We start from the raw sequence: 21,304 nt of genomic DNA, 5'->3' as shown, positions 1-21,304 counted from the left end.
AACTCTGCGCCTGCGCGTTCGCCGCGCTGGGGCCGATGGGTGCAGTCTTGCGCCTGCGCAGAGTGGTCCCGCGGAAGGCTGCGCCAGGGACCAGGGCGGTTCTGGCGCCCTCAGCCCTGTAGGTGCGGCCTGGTCGGGGCGGGGTCGGGGCGGGTTGGAGGGTCGGGGAGAGTCGGAGAGTCGGGGAGGGTCGGGGAGGGTCGGGGAAGGTCCGGGAGGGTCCGGGAGGGTCCGGGAGGGTCCGGGAGGGTCGGGGAAGGGAAGGAGCGATCCCGCCGGTGGCTTCCTGGCCTGTCGCGTGTCTCCTGGGATGGTTTTGCTGGCCCCTGGTGTCTTGGAAGTTGGAGTGTTAGTGTCGTTCTATGCGTAATCTTTGCTGTGTCTTCTGCTGAAACACTATGCCCCCCTTCACAACGTTTTTGAGGTGGGCAGTATGCATGCCCAGCGCCAGCCCATGTTGCTGGTTTCACTTCTTCAGAGATGGAAGCAGTAGAATGTGCAAGTGTGGATACAAAGGAAGGTACCGACCTGATGGCCTAGTGGTTGAATCCTCGCCTTGCATGTGTCAGGACCTCTCATAGACATAGGTTTGTGTTCCGGCAGCTCCACCACCCTTCCAGCTCCCTGCTTGTGGCCTGGGAAAGCAGTGGAGGATGGCCCAAAGCCTTGGGACCCTGCACCTGCATTTGGGAGAGCCAGAAGAAACTCTTGGCTTCTGGCTTCAGATTGGCTCAGCTCTGGCCAATCTGGCCATTTGGGAGCGAACTAGCGGATGGAGGACTTTCTGTATCTCTTTCTCTAAATCTGCTTTTCCAATAAAAAATAAATCTTTAACAAAACAAAAGCTTAATGGAAAACATGTCAGGAGAAACTGCACGGATGTTAAGTATTTTTGCAGCAAAGCAGATGCATCTTGTTACCTTTTCCATGAATTTGTGGAAGTATCTTGTTCACCTGTGTGTGTGTGCTTTGAATGGTTTGCTGTGAGGAACTGTCCTACAGGATCAAATGCTGGTCATATCCAGAAGGTTCCTTACAAACACACCCTGGAAGTTGTCAGGGAAACACAGGAAACCAAGCATAGCTGGCAGACATGTGCAAGTCGGGGTACAGTGGGTCTCGCTCTGCCTGTGTGTGGGCTCCTGAGCTGATCTGTCCCTCTTTTGCCCTTCCAGATGGTCCATTCATCTCATTGAGGTCTTGTTCTACTTCCTTGGTGCCATAGGGCTTACTCTGTGCTGCGTCCAGGGAACTAGAAACATTTTCTTGAATGAAAAAATCGTCCCTATAATCCTTTGTGGATGATGCGCTTGTGACAGATGTACTCATATTCCTCCTATGTAGTTAATGGTATTTTTCTTTTACTTCAAGGTAGATCCATGAATAATTTAAATGATCCCCCAAATTGGAATATCCGCCCTCATTCCAGGGCTGATGGAGGTGATGGAAGCAGGTGGAATTATGCCCTGTTAGTTCCAATGCTGGGATTGGCAGCTTTCCGTAAGTCATGGATTTCCTGACATTTTTGGTTTGGGGGCTTTAAGTGTGGATGCAACAAAGTAGAGGAACCTAAAGAACGTGGGTGGCTTCCCAGGTGCCGCTAGCAGAAAGCTAGAATGGACTCAGCCAGGCACTGCAGGATGGGCTGTAGCTGTGGACCCACAGTTGGCCCCAAAGAGCAACCCTTTCCCTTGGTCTCAGTGCCTCTCCTGCCAGAACTGCCGTTTCAGCACTGTGGCCGAGCTCTCCTGCATGAGGGGAGGCCAGGTGGGTTAGAAGGGTTAGCCTGCATTTAGAATGCTGGAGGAGTCCTGAAGAGACTTTGATTTTCCACTTGTTTTACAGGGTTGCCTTTGGTAACAGCTTTTGCTCATGACTTCCTTACCTTTCATTTTTGGGCTTCTGATATGATGCTTTCTCTTCCCGGGAAAGTGAACTGGCTTATAAGATATTTTTTCTCTTACCCTCTGTGTCTGTTTCTCTGACTTTCAAATAAGTAAATTAACTTTCTTTTCTTTTTTTAAAAAGATTTATTTTATTTTTATCACAAAGTCAGATATATAGAGAGGAGGAGAGCTAGAAAGAAAGTGGAGCTGCCGGGATTAGAACCGGCGACCATATGGGATCCTAGTGCATTCAAGGCGAGGCCCTTAGCCACTAGGGCACACCGCCAGGCCCAGTAAATTAACTTTTAAAAATTATTACTTTTTATTTGAAAGGCAAATTTAGAGAAAGCTATTTTCTATCTACTGGTTCACTGTGCAGATATCACATTTGGAGCCGGACAAGTCCAAAGCTGAGAACCTAGAGCTTCTTCCAGGTCTCCCACACGGGTGCAAGGACCCACGGGCTTCAGCCGTCCTCTACTACAAATAAATAAATAAGTTTTAGAAAAGGGAACTTAGCTGTACGGTTCTATACAGAATGTCGTGTTCCTGGTATCTCTGAGGTCTGAGGCCTTACTGACTTGACTAAGTGTGTGATTTTCTCCTCCCTTGTCCATGTCAGGTTGGATTTGGTCTAGGGAATCCAAAAAAGAAATCGAGAGAGAGAGAGAAGCATATCGTGAGCAGACAGCCACTTTCCAGCAGGATTTGGAGGCCAAGTACCATGCCACAATCTCAGAGAGTCGACGGGCCGTCGCTCGGCTATCCCTGGAACTTGAGAAGGAGCAAAACCGAACAGCTAGTTTTCGTGAGGCTCTGATCTCTCAGGGACGCAAGATGGTGGAGGAGAGGAAGCTTCTGGAGCAGGAGCGGGCTCAGCTTGTACAGGAGGCGAGGCAGCTGCAGCCCTTGAGGGGTGCCTACCTGCGCTGCCTGCAGGGGGAGGAGGACTGGCAGCAGAGAGCTCGGCGTCTGCTGCAAGAGTTTGAGGATGCACTCACAGAGCGCCAGAGCATCTACTGTAGTCGGTTGCTGCCTCGCGGCCAGCGCCTGGAGATGGAGAAGAGCCTGTTGGTGCGTGCCTCTGTTGACCCAGTGGCTGCTGACCTGGACATGGTGTCAGGGCTGACCGACATATTTAAGCATGATACACATTGTGGTGGCATCTGGAATACCAACAAACGCCAGAATGGCCGACTCATGTGGCTGTATCTCCAGTACTGGGAGCTGCTTGTTGAACTGAAGAAGTTCAGGAAGGTAGAAAAGGTCATCCTAGAGAAGTGAGCCCAGCATGCAGTGGTCACTCTGGTGATGTCCTGGCTGTGGTGGCCCCGGGTGTCCCCACGAGCCATGGCTAAGTGAAGCTCATGCAGCACAGGGTGTCTTGTTTGGCTTCCAACCTGAACAGCATCGCCTCCCAGTTATCTCAGGGGAAAAGTTGTTTTTCTAAAAGTAATGAGTGAAATGCAGTATTGATCTTTACTGTAAGTAGCTTTGTTTTGATTTTTCCCTAAATAAACTGTTTCTTGCTTGAGTGATTTTTCTGTGATCTGACATTTACGAACTATCAGTGATGATAGAAGGAAGTAGTTGTCAGTGATGAAGGAGGTTGTGTGATGTTGGGAGGATCTCATCCTGTGGAGGGAAGGAGCCCGGGGAAGCAGGTGTGAGCATGGATGTTGTCCTGTAACCAGGGGAGCAGATATGAATGTGGACATGGTCCTGTTTCCATGGGAGCAGGTATGAGCATGCATGTTGTCCTGTTTCCATGGGAGCAGATGTGAACGTGGACATGGTCATGTTTCCATGGGAGCAGGTATGAGCATGGATGTTGTCCTGTGACCGGGGGAGCAGATGTGAACGTGGACATGGTCATGTTTCCATGGGAGCAGGTATGAGCATGGATGTTGTCCTGTGACCGGGGTTCCAGAGCAGTGAGAACACCTCTTACTACTTAGGTGATTCTTCCTCTACACAGAGTCTCTTCCATGTGTTCATGTGCAAAAGTTATCTCAGTTGCTGCTTCAAGCCAGGAGATAGGCAGGCGTGCTGGTCCTTTCACACATAGCTGACATGACCTGACACCATAGAATTCTCTAATCCTATGTGAGTATTGTCACTGCCTTCTGTGTGGGGTCCCCAGGACCATTCCCATTGCCCCTGACCTGCTGTATGTCTCCTAGGATTTGGCCTACCTGGTGCCTGAGATTTGTTACCCTGGAGAGCACAGGGCTTAGCATCTGGAGGATCCTGGGAAGCCCCAGGTAGCAGCACCTCCCATACCCGGCTATGACTACACACGTGAAATGTCTGCCAGGGTACTGGTAAGTCTGCATCCAGCGTTTTAATTTGGGGCAGAGTACCTGGCACCCCCCCATGGCACATCCTCCCTGTGGCACACCCCAGTCCAGACTCCAGGGGAGAGACCAGGGTTGAGTGGGGGCCCAGAGTTTGCCCAGGAAGTTTTGGCACAGGGAGCCTCTCATTGGTGGTAATGAGATCCAAATGACCGCCTGGCAGCCACAGCCAGCCCTGTGGCCCTTGTCAACTCATGCAATCAAGATGTTCATCTCCCCTGTTAAAGTTTTGGTAAGGAAACATAATGCTTTTGCATGTTTCATACATGTGCTTTCATGTGCATGTGAGCATATGTGGGCTGGCACACTCAGGGTTGGCTTTCTTCGAGGAGCACACCTATGGTGAGATGTGATGACAGCAAACGCCTCACAGAACCTGGAGTCCAGGATTGCAACTACTGGTTCCATGCTAAGTCATGAAGAATCTGCTCAACCCTTTGCTTATCTCTCTGAGAAGGAGAAAGCTTTCTAGTCACAAAGACACAATGGCATGGCTAAGCAAGGAACAGACGTGACCCCGAGGGACTGCCCGGCCACCTCTGATTCTGAGTATCTGCATCAAGCAGCACAGTATGGTCCTGGCATGTGGGCCGGTGTTTGTGGAGCACCTGTGTGGGGCAGCAGCCAGACTCCTGCTTGATCACCTTAACAGCTGCAGTGTGAAGTGAGTGCCAAAGTGCCCGTGCAGTTACAGCATTTCTCTGCTAATTAGAACCCAGGCCATTGGGAACCAGGATTGACATCAGATCTTTTAGGAGGGCCTCAAAGCAGAATAAAGAGGAACCTGGAATGGCAGATGGGCAGCCACGGGGGTACCTGCACCCACATCTTTGTGCAGGGTTCAAGTCCAATCTCTGTACTGCCATCCAACTCCCTGCTAATGCTCCGGGAAAGCAGCAAAAGATGGCCCAACCACTTGGATTCCTGACGCCCATGTGGGAGGCCTGGATGGGCCCCTGGCCTCTGGTTTTGGCCTGGCCCAGCCTGGCTGTTAGAAACATTTGAGGAATGAACTTGGGGACAAAAGATGGAGTCTCTGATGCAGTGAAAATCAGGAGAGTATTTTTTCCAAAAGGAAATGAGAAATGTCTATCTCTCTTCCCATCCATTTGGACCATCTCTTCTCCCTCCTCCTTAGGCCTGTGCTGGGGAGTGGCCAGGTACAGCACAGTGGTGGTGGGAGAGTCCCAGGGTTGGGCCAGGCAGGTGCAATGAGAATCCAGGACTGGGACCTACATGGAACCCTCAGCCTGGGGGCTCCTGTGGTGCCAGGAAGTTGCAGCTGCACAGACCCTGTCCAGGGGATGGGGAGGGGGACCTGAGGCCTGGACTGGCCTGAGAACTGGGATTTTTGGTCCACCAGACTCCCTCTGAGCACAGCCAACCTTGCCCAGCTCCCCTTAGGCTTACCGTAGGTCCTGCACTCTGCAGTCAGATCTGGAAGGAGGAAGAACAGATGTGTGTGGGCAGGACTGGGTAAGCAGGGATGAAGGCCTCTTGTTGCCCCAGACTGCAGTCCATCCAGTGAGTGCCAGAGTGCATGTGCCCACGGGCAAGTCTAGTGAGATAGACAGCAGGGGAGGGACCTGGAGGACAGACCCAGGGCTGGTGTGTGCAGGTGCCAGCAGCTTTGCTGTAATTGGGAGTGGGGGGTGAACCAAACCACATGCCAGTTTCCAACCTGATAAAATGGTTTATTGCCTTGCCATGTCTGAGTCAGCCACACTTGGCACAGAGCAGATCTGGGAGCAGACCAGGTGCAAACGTCACTAAGCATCACATTAGCCCCCAGAGCAGTCCTCAGAGGGAGCCTGGTCAGCACACAGCCCGAGTGGTCCTGGATACAGGCGGCTTTGGTGCCTGCGGTCCAGATAACTTTTATGTAGAGCCCAGGAGTAGGAACTGCAGCACACGGGAGAAGCTGAAGGGCACAGGGCGCTCCAGGCACGGGGCCACCCCTGTTGTCTCTTGCTGACTGTTCGTGGATGTGCTCAACTCAGCCCTCTTCTGACATATTCTGTCCCCTCCTAGCTGTGAGGCTCCATAGGCACCCAGCTCCCCCTGCCACATGGGCCTCACCTGCTCTGGAAGGAACTGCTCCCTGTCCCCTGGGCAATCTGTGGGCTATTCTATCTGTCTGAGGATGCGGGAGAAGTTGTCCAGGGCAGCTCTAAATGCTTGCAGCAGGAAGGCCCCAAGCTCCTCACTGGTCTCCTGCACGTCAGGGTCGAAGCTCCCATGCAGGGGCGTGCAGGCCTGAATGTCGTCTCGCTGGGCTCGTAGCAGCACTGCCTGCAGCTCCTCAGAGATTGCTGCATACTTCTGCTGGTCAAACCTGGACAGGGCTGGCTCATCCTGCGGGTAGGCAATGTCCTCGGGATAGCAGTCCCTGGGCACAGGGAACTCTATGCGCCGCAGGCGGGGGAGCTCACATAAGGCAGCAAAGAGGCGCCTGAGGGCTCGGGCTGACAGTGGGTTCCCCAGGAACCGGAACTCCTGCAGACAGCTGCAGGGGCTCAGGCCCAGAATCATCATGCCCACATTGCTGTCAGCAATGCCGCACTCCTCCAGTGTCAGCACCCTGAGCGTTGCAGCCGCCTGGCGAAGCAGCTTGAAAAAGGTTGAGGGGAACAGGTGGACCAGGTTATGTCCGCTGAGGTCCAGCACCTCCAGGTGGGTGGCATGAATGCAGTCTGCCAGAAAGGCCATGTCTGTGTGGCTCAGGGCGCAGTGGGCCAGGTCCAGTGTGCGCAGCGGGGTTCTGAGGGAGCTGCAGGGAGAACAGCACAGGTAAAGAGGAGGCCTAGAGGGCTGGGGCCTTGGAGGTCAAAATCCACCAAGTCCAGTCAGAAATTGTGCTCCAGCAGCCTATGTCCTCAGTGGCAAAAGTCAGAAGAGCAGCAAGTGTTGCATGTGAAGAGTGTGCAGGTAGCACACACAAAGCACATACAGAAGTTACAGGTGAAGTACACATAAGTGTGACACGTGCAGCACGTGTGTCACCCATAAAGTGAATGCAGGTGTGATACATGACATGCATGCATCTCATACTTTAAACATTTTAAACCTGTGAGTGGTCATTTAAAACACATTTTAAACACATGAAGCAAAGCACATGTAGGTGTCACACGTGAACCATGCACAGCTTAGTTTCAGCATCCCTCAACAGCTGAGCAGGGACATGCACAGCCCTGCTCATTCCCATGTATGGTCTGTACCATGCGGCGCTGGGCACGCCAAGTGTAATCACTCCAGGTGGTAAAGTCCTTTCATCTCCTTTCACATCAAGCACACAACTGCTCAGAACACTCAACATGAGTATCCAGCAGACCCTGGGGCAACAAGAACTCAAGAGGAAGCCCAGCCCTGATCACCTCCCATCCCCATCCGTGATCTGGTTAGCCCGGAGAGCCTGACGCCCTGGAACCTGAGGGGCAGCCTCAGCCCATGTGTCTTCACTGGGCCAGGAGGGTGTAACCCGCTTCCTGCTTGGTTTTATTCCCCGCTCCCCCAAGACTCTGACTCACCTGAGCAGTGTGGGGACCTTGCCAGTCAGCGTGGAGAAGGCCACATTCAGCTCTGTGAGGTGGGCCATGCGGCCCAGCTCCCCAGCAATGGAGGTGAGGAGGGAGTCTTGGCTGTCAGGAGTTGGGGAGCAGGCCTGGGGCATATCAAAGGCCCTGGTGGGCAGAGTGAGCGAGGCCAGCTGCGGAAAGCCCACCTGGGCCAGCAGCTGCTGCACGTGGCCAGCGTGCAGCCGCACGTTGTGCACCACCTCAAGCTTGCGCAGTGACTCCGGCCCCGCCAGGTGCAGCACATGCAGAAGTTGCTCAGGACTCAGGCTGTCAGCGCGGACCGAGGGGCAGCGCAGCTGTAAGGGTGTGGGGCCGGTGGGCTGCAGGGCCTGCACCACCACCTCGAAGTTGCCATCGGTGACAAAGAGGTCGGTGAGCACCTGCACGGGGTGCCCTGCCGCACAGGGAGCCTCCTGCAGCTCGCAGCAGGTCCTGGCCAGCAGCTGGGTGCGTCCCCACCGGCCCAGGGCCCTCCCACACGGGCAGCGCTGCTCCTGCACGTCCTGTAGGCCCGTGAGATCGGCCACTCGCAGTCGCCGCTGGCCACTCCGCCGCACATGGCGCACCAGGCCCTGCACGCAGGCCTCCAGGCAGGCCCTGCATGCGCGGTCCCGTAGGTCCTCTGAGTGCTCGGTGCTGGGTCCCAGCAGTGCCCGCAGGCGGAACTCCTCCAGGGGCCACTGTCCCAGCACAGCACACACCACCTCTGGCTGCTCTAGCAGGTAGCTGGCCCTGAACAGCAGTGGGTAGAGATCGTGGGCCACACTGCCCAGGCCCTCCCGGGCCAGCTGTGGGTGGGACACAAGTGCCTCAGCCGACATGCAACGCAGCGACCTCATGTTGCCTGTCCCTCCGCTCTCGCCTGGCCTGTCATGCTTATTTTTAGCTACTGCAGAGAGGGGCTTCTGCCAACTTTGCCCTAGGTCTTGTGACTGCTATTTTGATCAGGGTGCCTGCTTGGCTGTGACCCCAGAAGCATATGCTGGACCTCGTGGCCCCCACGGGGGGAGGCAGAGCAGCTTGACATGGAGCCTGCACAAAACCTGCGAGTGTGATTTCACTTCCTCAAGGTAAGGGCAAGGATGCCAGGTTGGTAGATGTCCAGCCTGCCCTCTCTGGAGTCCCCTCTGTGTGGCCTGGCTTGTCACTCGACACAGGTGCATACATGCCACCCTCCGTCCTGACCTTGGGCTCCTGTTGGACCTGGTGCTACACATTCCCAGACCAGTGTGTGAAGCTGCATGTTGTGCCCCTGCAGCCAACAGGTGATGTGGTCACCATTGTGCCAGGGAGTGTGGGTGCTCAACCTCTGAGCAGATCTAGCACCTGCTTGGTAGTGACTGAGCGTGGCAGTTACACAGGAAGATGGGAGCTGAGCAGGAATGATAGATACCAGAGGCTCGGTCAGTTTCCCAGGTGCCCACGTTAGCAACTGTACCCTTGGTGCTTCATGGTTATGAGGAAGACACAAGCAAGTACACAAGCTGTGCCTGGTCTGTGGGGTCAGGGGCTCCTCAGGGTTTCAGGTGGGATGGTAGATGGCCACAGGGCAGCACCAGGGGCTATTCAGGGGCCAGATGAACTCCTATAAATCCCTCAGTGACTGGGACACTGGTGGTCTAGCAAAGTTCAAGGCAGCAAAGTAAAATATTAACACTGTCAAGTCATTGAGTAGTGTTAGCAGTTGTTTCAGAGCCTGTATCAGCAGTATTACCTGTTGAGTCTACACCAGTAGTTCCAAGGTGGTCACAGGTATCAAGTGGTGTCCTCTGAGAAGCTGAGCTTGTAGGTTGTTGGGGACTTGGTCCCTTCCTCATGTGGAGACATCTCACATGACTGTATGGCCCTGAGCTCCCAACCAGCAGTTCTCCCTGGGCTAGGCTGGAGGAGTAGCCATGGGGGCATGTCAGGGACCCTCCCAGCACGGGAATTTTGCTGTGAGGAGCCAGTTTCCCCAGGATTAAGGCAGCTGTTTGTCTTGTTGAAAACCACATTCTTTCAACTCCTTCATGCACCCTGATGCAATCACTGTCCTGTTATAGGTCCATTCTCTAGGCATAAAAACTACCCAGTTGACCCACACTGTCCTGTTTGGTCAGGACCAGACTTCCTGGGGCATCACAACCCTTCAGTGCAGAAGTGCTTTGCCTGCTGCAGCCTGGCCTCAATATGTTTTTTTTATTTAAAGATTTATTTTGGGCCCTAATCCCTTCTTTGACATATACAAGAAAAAAAATATGTAAACAATGGTTTCACCCACCATCCCCTGATCCTCGACCCTCCCCACCCTGATCAACTATGTAAACATTATCAAAAATTAAATTAAAAAGAAAAAAAAGTGTGTTGGTGTATTTGCACATGTGTTGCTTAAGTTGCTTGATGCCAGTGATGTTTTCAGTTAGTGTTGTTTGATGCACAAAAGATACTACACTGCATATGTGACCTAGGTTACATTTTTTCTCTATTTTTAAAAAAACGTTTAATTAATTAATTTATTTTTGTAACAAAGGCAGCTATATATATAGAGAGAAGGAGAGACAGAGAAAAATACCTTTTGTCTGATGATTCACTCCCCAAGTGACCAAAACCGCCGGTGTTCGCTGATCCAAAGCCAGGAGCCAGGAACTTCCTCCAGGTCTAACATGCAGGTACAGGGGCCCAAGGCTTTGGGCTGTCCTCAACTGCTTTCCCAGGCCACAAGCAGGGAGCTGGATGAGAAGTGGGGCTGCTGAAATTTGAACCATCCCATGTGGTTTGCACATACCACACAAATAATGTTTCATCAGCACTGCGGCCTTGGGGACTCAAGCACAACCCTGAGTTTCCTCTACTTCACAGGGAAGCTGGAAAGGAGCACTCAGCGCGCTGAGAAAGTATTGCACTGAGTCAAGGAAGCCACTAGAGGGAGTGAGAAACCGGCTTTTCTGACCAATGTCACACTGATGGTGGAACTGAGCACATGTCCTCAGGGATAGGGAATCTAGAGCAGGGCACTTAACCCACTTCTCCAGGGCGTGCTGACAGCGACCTGGGCGCTACACCCATCCTCAGCCAGATGCCACTGCCCTCTCGTTCACCAGGGAATGCTTCACCCTCCACCAGGGCCATCCTGGACTCAAGACTCTCTCTCCTGCAGGCCAGCTATGGACCATTGGCCATCGCCGATGTGCCATCTGCAACAAGACATCCCAAGAGCGGATGTCTGTTCCCCACAGAGGTCCTTCTCACCAGGACAGGTAGAGTAGCAACATGCCTGGATTCCTCATCTGTACTGGCTGCTCTCACAGCACACAACGGCATAAGTTGTGCAAACCAGGGGGAGAGGCAACCTGCATGGTGAAGGAGCTGGTAAAGAAACCAGCATGGGTGGAATGATATCCCAGTGGAATGGGTGTCTCAGCCTCCCAGGCAGATGACCTGTATTGGTGCTATTTTAAAGCCGGGCTGTTTCCCCTGCAGTCCAGCTCCCTGCTGGTACTCCTGGGAGAGCAGCAGAGGATGGTGCAGGGGCTTGTGACCCTGTGGCCCTGTGGCCCTGTGCTCCTGTGCTCCTGTGGGAGATCTGGAGGAAGCTCCTGATTCCCAGGCTTGTCCTGGCCCAGCCACTGCTGGCTCTGGTGGTGGTCCCTGGGGAAGTGAGCCAGCAGATGCAAGAAAGATTGCTGCTTTTCCCTCTCTGTTCCTCTGTGTTTCAAAGCAAATAAGATCAAAGCAAATAGGACAGAGGGAGGCAGGTAGGCAGGCAGGAAGGAGGAGACAGAAAGCTGCTGGGCTCCTGGGAGGGAGTGTGCTGTGTGCTGTGCTGTGCTGTGCTGTGGCTCTAGACTGCTTTTTCCATGCGAATGCAGACCCTGAGGGCGTGCGTAAGGCTTCTGTCATGGGACTCCTGTGCAACCTCTGTAAAGAGGGTGCTTGAGAGAGAATGCCTCTCTGGGCTGGGCTGCTTCCCTTGATTTGGCAGGAGAGGCCTGGAGGAGCGTCCTGCAGTGAGTGCTGGTGGCCACGAGAGAGCGTGTGAAGCTGCCTTTTCTGCCTCTATTCCTCTAGGGCATTCTGAACACTAGACAGAGGAACCTGAGCCATCTTAGGGTCAAGTGGGGAACACAGATGGTGTTTCTGGACACGTGTCATTGGAAGATCAGGGGTCCAAGGCCGAACGGCTTGCATGCCAAAGCTTGGAAGGGAATGGAAGACCCTTGGGCCTTGCACCAGCCAGGCCCTCTGTGATAGAAAGTGGCAGGGTGCATTCACCAGCAAGGCACTCTTGGGAGGTGGAGTCACACGGCAGGGTGCCCACAGGCGCTCTGGGAACTGGAGTCCCACTCAGTGTCCCCACAGGCACTCTGGGAGCTGGAATCCCATGTCAGGGTTCTCAAAGCCCTGTAGGAGCTGGAGTTACCCATCAGCTAACAAGCATTGAATTCAGGGAGTTTAGGTCCCAGGAAACCTTACCACCACTGCTACTCCTTGCAGAGCACCCTGAGATGCAGGCCCCAGACAATCTTTAGCAAGTGGAGTGCTCCCCGATGGGCTGCGGAGAGGGCTTTATGTATTTTTGCTTGTGTGTGGTGGTGGTTAGGGTTACGGTGATACACCACTCAGCCTTCCTCTGCCTAGCTGGGTGGTGGCTCGGCATGTGCGCTCATAAGCCAGGCGCAGGTGGGTGGGCAAGTAGGCACCAGAGGTCATCAGCCATCTAGAATAGGAAGTCCCAGGCCCTAACCTTTACTTGATCCGAGAGCACCCTGGAACATGTGGTCACGCTGCCCAGCCTGGCATGGGGTACTTTGGGACAGCAATTCCTAACCCAGGCCTTTTGTGAGGAATTTTGGCAAAGGATGTTCTACTAGGTAGCCATCTAATGGGCACTCTGGGACAAGAAGCACCATCCCCTTGTATCTCAAAGTGCATTCTGGGACGTGTATTCCCAGCACCTCTCTTCCCGTCGAGCACAGCCGAGCACAGCCGAGCACAGCCGAGCACAGCTGAGCAGGCATGCAGTGCTGTGTCCATGTTGCAGTGCAAGCAGATGGTCAGGCTTTTATTTTTATTGGAAAGGCGGATATACAGAGAGGAGGAGAGACAGAGAGGAAGATCTTCCATCTGATGATTCACTCCCCAGGCGGCCGCAACGGCTGGAGCTGAGCCAATCCGAAGCCAGGAGCCTCTTCCAGGTCTCCCACGCGGGTGCAGGGTCCCAAAGCATTGGGCCGTCCTCGACTGCCTTCCCAGGCACCAGGCAGGGAGCTGGAAGGGAAGCGGGGCTGCCGGGATTAGAACCGGCGCCCATATGGGATCCCGGGCGTGCAAGGCGAGGACCTTTAACCACTTGCGCCACCGCGCCGGGCCCAATAAGTCATATGTTTTAAAAGTTTATACACATAGGGCCCGGCACGATGGCCTAGAGGCCAAAGTCCTCACCTTGAACATGCCAGGATCCTATATGGGCGCTGGTTCTAATCCTGGCAGTCCCGCTTCTCATCCACCTCCCCGCTGGTGGCCTGGGAAAGCAATCGAGGACACCCTAAATCTTTGGGACCCTGCACCCACATGGGATATCCGGAAAAAGCTCCTGGCTCCTGGCTTTGGATTGGCTCAGCTCCAGCCATTGCGGCCGCTTGGGGAGTGAATCATTGGACGGAAGATCTTCATCTCTGTCTCTCCTCTTCTCTGTATATCTGACTTTCCAATAAAAATAAAATAAAATTGTATTCAAGTCTGACCTGGCCCACCTTGGAAACCTACGTGGTCGGTCTGCAGCACAAGAGTCATGTTTCCCCGCACGCAGGGGCGAGGCCAGATCGTGGGGGCCGGTGTTGACGACAGGTGCCTAATGTCTTCCTCGGTGCGGTGGTCACTAGGGCTCAGGCCCTAGGGTCGGAACCCCTCCCTGCCCACAAGCAGAGCCCTTTTTGGGGCATTCAGAACCGTGCGCGTGTGGATTCCAATAGCGCCTTCTCCGGGGAGGCTGGGGACGGGGAGCGGGTCTCGGGGAGCAGCGCCCAGCGCCGGGAAACCGGGAGAGGGGCGAGCACGTGGGGCGAGCGCGTGGGGCGAGCGCGTGGGGCGAGCGCGCCTCCTCCCGCCCGCCCCGGGCAGAGGGCTCCCACCCCAGGCAGCTCCACTCCTTCCGGCTGCCCCTAAGCGCCTCCGCCCCGCCAGTCTCCCCCTCGTGATTGGCCGCGGGTGGATACATTGAGCGACCACTCCAGTCCTGGGCCAGCGGGCGACGGTGCCTCCGGTCCCGCGGGAGTGAGGGAGCTGGTGCGGCACGTCCGCGCAGCGGAAGCGGGAAGCGGACGGTATTGCAGGTGAGTCGGGCCCAGCACGGGGTGTGAGCCTGGGCCTCCACCAGGGGCTGCACCCGGGCCGAGAGCAGCGAGAGCAGGAGAGCAGCGGGCACGGTAGGGCAGGTCGGTGAGCCCGGTGGAGGCCCCGGTGCGCGCTCCTTCCTTGCCGTCTGTCTTCCGGAGCTCCCCCACCTCCACCGCCCTGGTCTCCCGGAGCCCCGGTTTCTCGGAGGACGCGGGTCCAGGGTTTGGGACGCTGGCGCCGGGAGTGAAGACCCGTGAGAGGTGACCCCGTGAGGGGGCGTCGGGACCCTGAGGGGGCGTCGGGACCGGGTGAGGGGGCGTCGGGACTCTGAGGGGGCGTCGGGACCCTGAGGGGGCGTCGGGACCGGGTGAGGGGGCGTCGGGACCCTGAGGGGGCGTCGGGACCGGGTGAGGGGGCGTCGGGACCGGGTGAGGGGGCGTCGGGACCCTGAGGGGGCGTCGGGACCCTGAGGGGGCATTGGGACTGGGTGAGGGGGCGTCGGGACCGGGTGAGGAGGCGTAGGGACCCTGAGGGGGCGTCGGGACCCTGAGGGGGCGTCGGGACCGGGTGTGGGGGCGTCGGGACCGGGTGTGGGGGCGTCGGGACCGGGTGAGGGGGCGTCGGGACCCTAAGGGGGCGTCGGGACCCTGAGGGGGCGTCGGGACGGGGTGAGGGGGCGTCGGGACCGGGTGAGGGGGTGTCGGGACCCTGAGGGGGCGTCGGGACCGGGTGAGGGGGCGTCGGGACCCTGAGGGGGCGTCGGGACCGGGTGGGGGCGTCGGGACCGGGTGGGGGCGTCGGGACCGGGGGAGGGGGCGTCGGGACCCTAAGGGGCGTCGGGACCCTGAGGGGGCGTCGGGACGGGGTGAGGGGGCGTCGGGACCGGGTGAGGGGGTGTCGGGACCCTGAGGGGGCGTCGGGACCGGGTGAGGGGGCGTCGGGACCCTGAGGGGGCGTCAGGACCGGGTGAGGGGGCGTCGGGATCGGGTGAGGGGGCGTCGGGACCGGGTGAGGGGGCGTCGGGACCGGGTGAGGGGGCGTCGGGACCCTGAGGGGGCTGACCGGGTGAGGAGGTGTAGGGACCCTGAGGGGGCGTCGGGACCCTGAGGGGGCGTCGGGACCGGGTGAGGGGGCGTCGGGACCCTGAGGGGGCGTCGGGACCGGGTGAGGGGGTTTCGGGACCCTGAGTGGGCGTCGGGACCGGGTGAGGGGGCGTCGGGACCCTGTGGGGGTTGACCGGGTGAGGAGGTGCTGGGACACGGGTTGAGGATATGTGAGGAGGTGCTGGGACTCGGGGTCGGGACCCAGTGAGGAGGCGGTGAGGGGTCAGGACCCCGTGAGGAGAGAGCTGGCACTGTAGTGAGACCTGGCGGTGGCACAGGGCACCAGGCGAAGTGGAGGCCTAGGCTTTAGCCCGGGAGTGTTTTTGGTAGGCTCTGGGTACAGACCCCGTTGCTCATGGCCGCCCTTTCCAGGCTAACCTGTGGAAGCTGAGCGTTTTCAGTGAGCAGCAGCGGCAGTGGGCAAGTGCCCCGGAACGCCTTGGGGGCCTCCCCGAGGAAACAGAATCAAGTTTATCTCATGCGGAAAAGGGAGGCTCAGGGAAGTCAGGTGACTGGGGGCAGGCTCTGGAGTAACAGTTAAGTCTGCCGGGGATCCCACCTATCGTTGTGAGGTATCTGGGTTCAAGCCTGGCCCCCAACTGCACCCTGGGAGGCAGGGAAGCAGCGGGTGATAGCTCAGGGTGATAGCTCAGGTGGTCGTTTGTGTTGTCCACGTGGGAGGTCCATACTAATTTTCACCTGGCTTTGCATAGCCTCTTGTGGATATTTGGGGAGTAGACTAGCAGGAGTTCTCTCCCCACCTCATTCCAATGACATCAGTAATAGTGTTGACAAAGAGGTGGACTAGTGCTGGCCACTCTCCCATGGGGTCACCCTCTCAGGATTCAGACTTTTTCTGGTGGAGGGTAGAAGGAAATTTTGCAGGCGTGTGGTCCTTGGCCATTCCCAGTTGGGCACCACAGCTGATCTGGCATGGAGGTTGCAGTGTGGCCTGCTGTGTGCACATGGTCTGATCTTGGTCTTTGTTGGCAGAGTGGCATGATGCAGAGCTTCTTGATGTTGCTGAGGGAGCACGGGAACACCCACCCACCCCCGGCGGAGCTGGTGCCCCTCGCGGGCAGCCTATGCCATGACATCCAAGATGACCTCACTCAGATGCAGCCTTTGGTTTCTGCCATTCTGGACAGCCGGCTGTGCCCGCACCTCCTGGACAATGCAGATGTGGCCCTGGTGTGTGCCCGTGTCCTGGCCCAGCAGGAGCAGCAACAGGCGGCCTGCCGGCTTCTGGAGGTACATGTGGGCTCAGTGGCCATTGGAAGGAGGGGCAGGGTGCACCATTCAAGCATTATCCATATGCCGGGAGCTAGCAATGAGTTGCTGGCCCACATCTCACAGACCAACCCCTTAGGGCTGCCTGGGAGAGGTGTTTTATACAAAGATTAGTTCCGGTAATTCTCACTTGAGTGAGTTACAAGCAGCTTGGGAATCTGAGTACTGGATGTGCATCAAGTGGTGCCAGCTCATAAACACAGCAGGTGGAGTGAAACCTGATTTCTTTCTGGCTTTGAAGCGCTGACAGTGATCAGATGGCCAGGTACACCCATCATCACCCCGGTCCCCAGTCTGGCGGCACCTGGAATCCCTGTCAGTATGTCATTCCCTCTGCAGGAGGCCAAGACCTTGCTCTGTGCAGTTGATGCCTCCCTGGCCGCTTGATGTCACTTGTTCCATGTTCTAGCTTGTGCCTGTTTATTCCTTTCCCACTGTAGCCCTCAGCACTGCTAACCGTGGGTCCATCCAGACCTGGTCCTTCCTACCAACATGTGGCTTTAGTGGACTCTCCTTGACAGGGTTGTCGGGTGCCAGGAGGCAGCCGTGAGTTGGTGCAGCTCTGGAATGACATTCACTACGACCTGGCCAGGAGGAAGCTGGGTGTGGCTGCGCTGACCCCGGTGCAGAAGTTCCGCTGCAGGAAGAGGTACTCCTGGGCTTTAGCTCTGTGTGTCAGGGGCTCCTGAGGGGTTGGCCATGCCCTTACGTTATTTTCTGTTGCCAAGCAAGGCTCACAGGTCTTGTTCTGAGTGCTACCCCACCCCTCCCTGTGGCTCCTGGAAGAAGAGATGGATTGTACTACAGAGGCTTGCTTGCAGGGAGGCCAATGTGAGGCAAGTCCTTCAGAGTCCAGCAGTCAGTGAGCCTGGGACCGCTAGGGCTGTGTGACCCACCACACAGAGGCTGACAGCCTGCCAGTGGAAGCCCAGCAGAGGCAGCCACTTGGTGACCAGTGTAGGGGTGGCATCCTGTCACTCAAGCTGTTTGGGGAGCACTCCCTGGGTCTGGATGCTGGGGCACCCTAGGCTTTGCTTTCCTGCAGGTGGCACTGACATGAGACCACGAAGTGCTAGCGGATCGATCATCGCTAGCAGGCAGGTCTCTGCAGAGACCGTGGTCTGAGGGGGCTGGGCTGTGGGGAGGGGCTTCTTCAGTGTTGGTAGTGCAGGTCTGTCCCAGCCTTGGAAGGAGACCCTACCTGAGGGATGGTGGTGGTCTTGTGAGCACCAGTGTTTAAGGCAGAGGGAGTGGCAACCTCAGAGGTCTGGCTTAAGACCTCTGGTTTAGGGGATGTCCGCTGGCTGAAGGGGTGTTCACAGCCTTTGGAAAATGCAGCAGTGACCTTCGCCTGTAACCATAGGGACAGGTGGTGGCTGAATTTTCACCTGCGGGGAGAGTGACTGATGAACCACAAGGAGAGCCCAGGGCTGTATTCTGATGGTGCTGGCTGACCCTGAGGGCTGTCAGGAAGGGTGGTGTCTCTTTGCGGCTCAGGCATTGTCCAGGACCCAAATCATGGCCCAAGAACAGTTGTATGCAGTGAAAAGGGAAGAGATTCCAGGGCTTTTGGCCCTGGGTCGGAACCAGGAGTGTGGTGGTTCTTGTTAAGGCACACAGGACAGGGGTGGGGTGAGTGGTTCCAGGGAGATGAGCTGCATTTGGGATGTGTAAGGTGCCCACTGCATTATGTACGTCCACATAGGCTTTGCAGCTGAAATCTTCAACTGAAGTGATATTTGTCCTCAGTAGAAATGAAGATATATTCAGTGGTGGCGAAAAACTGTGACCAACTTGGACATGTCCCCTGCCTAGCTCCAGGAGGCTTCAATCTCAGGAGTAGTGCTGGGGATGTTGTCCAGTGGCCTGAGCAGCCTAGCTGCTCCTCATACCCCCTGCAGTGGTCAGCTGAGGAGTGGCGAGGGGGTGAGGGGAAGTGCGGGGTGTGGCATGCAGAGAAGGAAGTCCAGGGTGATAAAGGAGAACAGCAGTGACCCTCTGCTGCCCGTGGTGAGGGGAGGAGCTGGCTCAGTGACCCTGGGTGAAGCTAGAGAAGTTTTACTGGGAGAGCCCTGACTGAGGCAGCAGCCGGAGGGCTGGGGGGAGGTGAGAGCCGCCAGAATGTTTACCAGCCCCGATGCCTCTGGTGCAAGAAACACTTGAATTGGAATGGAATCTGGAAAGTCCTTAGGGAGGCAGGGAAGTGGAGCCAATACACAGAACATCAGCTGCAGCCTCATTGCCGCGGTCCCCATGTGTTTGAGGGGTGCAGTGGGCTGGCAGGCGCCATGGTGGCAAGTCAGTGATGATAACTCAGTGAAATCTAGGGAGGAAGTGCTGGGCAGAGAAGGGCGCAAGGGTATGGGGGTGGGGCTGCACTGAGAGATGGGTGGGAAGGCCAAGGACTTTGCCTCATAAGTCCCACGGGCAGACAGGGAGGACAGGGAAAAGCCACATGGAAATGTGAAAACATAGGGGTGGGAACCCAGATCCTGGAGCCCTCTTTGGGGGCCTTGGGGCTGAGCTCCCCGCCATGGCCTGCAGGTGTGTGGGTTAGACGCTGATTTTCACTTGTGGGACAGCCTTGCCTCAGAAATGTTGCTGTCACAGGGCAGGGGACCGCTGGGCCTCCTCACTGTGCTGTTCTCATCTCCTCCAGGAATCCCCCACCCGCAGGCCTCTGCCCGGATGGCCTCAAGAGTCGGAACTTCCCCAGAGAGGTCCGCAGGAGGCTTCAAGACTTTGCCTTGGCCGTGAGCATTAACCCCAGCAAGGCTCTGCGGGTAAGAACAGGTGGAAGCCTTACCTCTGCCTCAGCTGCCTGTCCCTGGGCCTTTGCCCCCACGCCTGTTCTTTATCCTCTTTTGGGAGGGCGTGCCCTGTGCCTAGTCTACAGAGGGCAGTCCCAGTCGCCTTCTTAGGTTCTCAGTGTGGCTGTAGGCATGGAGGCTGAGATGGCTGGTACTGGGTGTGGGTTGAGGGTAGGGGCATTGGCCCACAGTGCCTGGTTCCTGCTCCCTCAGCACATCCGTCCCGTGGTCGCATGGCTCCTCCTGGTGGCCTCTCCTGTCTGCTGCTTACTGGGCTGGGTCCCCCCTCTCTGCTGGGGCTTTTGCTCAGGGTCGCCCCATGTGTGGGGTGCATGGTGCTGGGGGCGGTGACTGCACACAGCGGGCCCCTCCCGAGGTTCAGGACACTGTGGGCCTGCTCTGCAAGGTTCAGGACACTGCGGGCCTGCTCTACAAGGCCTGCTGAGGCTCGGCTCCCTACGACGCTTGGCCTGGCCTGACTCCCGAACTGAGCCTGGGCCTGGGAGGTGTTGTGTCTTCTCCAAGCAGGTGGCTAGGAGAGGCCCTGGTCAGCCACCAGCGCAGCTGGTGCCGATTCTGCTGCCTTTGGAGAGGTCAGCTTGGTTTCTGTGGAAGTGTGGGCACGGACCAGGAGTTAACAAAGCTAATTGTGCTGTTTTCGGACAGGAGAGTTTGGCTTTGGAGACAAGCTTGACTGCAGAGCAGGTCTACAACTGGTTTGCTAATTACCGGCGGTGCCAGCGGTCCCTGCTCCAGCATGTGCAGCCAGCCCAGCGGGTGGTGGCCGAAGACCCCAGTACAAAGGAGAGACGTCTGGACCGCTGGTGTCATTGGTCCGGTGGGTGTCTCCAAGGCCCTAGCATCATGGTATCTGGAGGTTTGCTTTCTGACAAGCCCCCTCGTTGCATTAACTGTTACGGGACACTGGAACAGGGGCACTGTGGCTATAGGTGCAGACCTCACCAATGTTCAGCACAGTCAAGACCTCACCTGGTGGCCAGCTAATCCTGAAGGTAGAGAGAGTCAGACTGTGCCGAGGAATGGTGTAGGTGAGGTTGTAGGTGCCTGGCCCCCCACCCGTGTGCCCAGATTGCCATGTGGAGATAGATGGGCATCGGTGTGGGGATCAGGGAGTAGATGTGGGTCTGGGGATAGCTCACAGCAAAGATTGATGACCCAGTGGCCACACCCTGCTCTACTTGCTGGAAGGGAGGCCGAGATAGAGTCACGAAGCCTCTCCTTCCCTCTGTTTTTTCCAGCCTGACCCAGGGACGGCGTACCTCCGCAGTCTCCAGACGCCCTCCAAAGACCTTGGGAGGCCCTGGCCTTGGTCACAGACCTTCCTGGAGCTGAGACGATCTCAAGGCCCCTGGCTCCCAGGTACTGTTGTCCTCACGTGCTATGGGGCCATCTCACCTGTTCGTTCGCCTTCTCAGCTGAAGGTGAGGATGGGGAGTGGGCATGAGTGTGCTGGGGCCACCGCACAGGTACCAGGTCAGTGACTGCTGATTGATTGGAGGAAGGGAAGCCACGTCAGAGACAGAGCAGCTGTGACTCTGGAACCTGACATGGAGTGAGGCCCACCTTCATGTGTGTTTGGAAAAAGGGGGGAGATTGACTTCGCCTGCAGACGACCCCAGCTTTTGTGGTTTGTGAGTCTGCTGTAGTCTGTCTGTTGTGCATTCCGTGCAGTCAGCACCTTTCTCCTTTGCAGAATGCTGTCTGAGCACTCTGCTTTGTGTACTGCCAGGAAGACCTCGCAGAAGTAATGTGGGAAGGAAGAAGCTGAGCACCTGTAGCAGGCATTTTTGAACCTTGGAGAAGAAGTATATGGCTTTATTACAGGAAAACCAAGTGCACTTTTTAAAACAATATGTTTGAAAGGAGAACAAGAGATTTTTTTTCTATTTTATGGTTCATTTCCCAAATGGCTTCAACAGTTGGAGCCAGGCGAGGCCAAAGCCAGGA

At 56.5% G+C, this 21,304-nt stretch overlaps 3 protein-coding genes across 4 annotated transcripts; 2 read left to right on the top strand and 1 right to left on the bottom strand.

Annotated features, from left to right (window-relative positions):
• The first annotated feature begins 40 nt into the window (after positions 1-40).
• CCDC127 (coiled-coil domain containing 127) lies at positions 41-3,420 on the top strand. 2 transcript variants are annotated; one of them, XM_040977633.1, is made up of 3 exons: positions 41-122; positions 1,372-1,500; positions 2,509-3,420. In XM_040977633.1, the coding sequence occupies exons 2-3, from the start codon at positions 1,380-1,382 to the stop codon at positions 3,168-3,170; spliced, it is 783 nt and encodes a 260-aa protein (XP_040833567.1). In that variant the 5' UTR covers positions 41-122; positions 1,372-1,379; the 3' UTR covers positions 3,171-3,420. The 2 variants fall into 2 exon arrangements, with proteins under 2 accessions (XP_040833567.1, XP_040833566.1); XM_040977632.1 differs by having other exon boundaries at positions 53-118.
• Positions 3,421-6,367: 2,947 nt separating this feature from the next.
• On the bottom strand, positions 6,368-8,657 carry LRRC14B (leucine rich repeat containing 14B). The gene is made up of 2 exons (XM_040977631.1): positions 7,771-8,657; positions 6,368-7,013 (listed from the first exon to the last, which is right to left on the bottom strand). Exons 1-2 carry the CDS (start codon positions 8,655-8,657, stop codon positions 6,368-6,370), a joined length of 1,533 nt encoding a protein of 510 aa, XP_040833565.1.
• A 7,421-nt stretch (positions 8,658-16,078) lies between these two features.
• On the top strand, positions 16,079-20,174 carry LOC121154364 (anomalous homeobox protein-like; the record flags this gene model as incomplete). Its single annotated transcript, XM_040977313.1, has 4 exons — positions 16,079-16,487; positions 17,048-17,175; positions 19,186-19,309; positions 20,003-20,174. Coding segments are annotated over exons 1-4 (742 nt in total), but the record flags the coding sequence as incomplete, so codon positions are not given.
• Between the last annotated feature and the right edge of the window lie 1,130 nt (positions 20,175-21,304).

Source organism: Ochotona curzoniae, unplaced genomic scaffold, assembly GCF_017591425.1.
Source record: "Ochotona curzoniae isolate NIBS_2020 unplaced genomic scaffold, NIBS_Ocur_1.0 contig_2754, whole genome shotgun sequence".
NCBI classification, from domain to species: domain Eukaryota; kingdom Metazoa; phylum Chordata; class Mammalia; order Lagomorpha; family Ochotonidae; genus Ochotona; species Ochotona curzoniae.
This window is presented reverse-complemented; position numbering and strand designations above follow the sequence as displayed.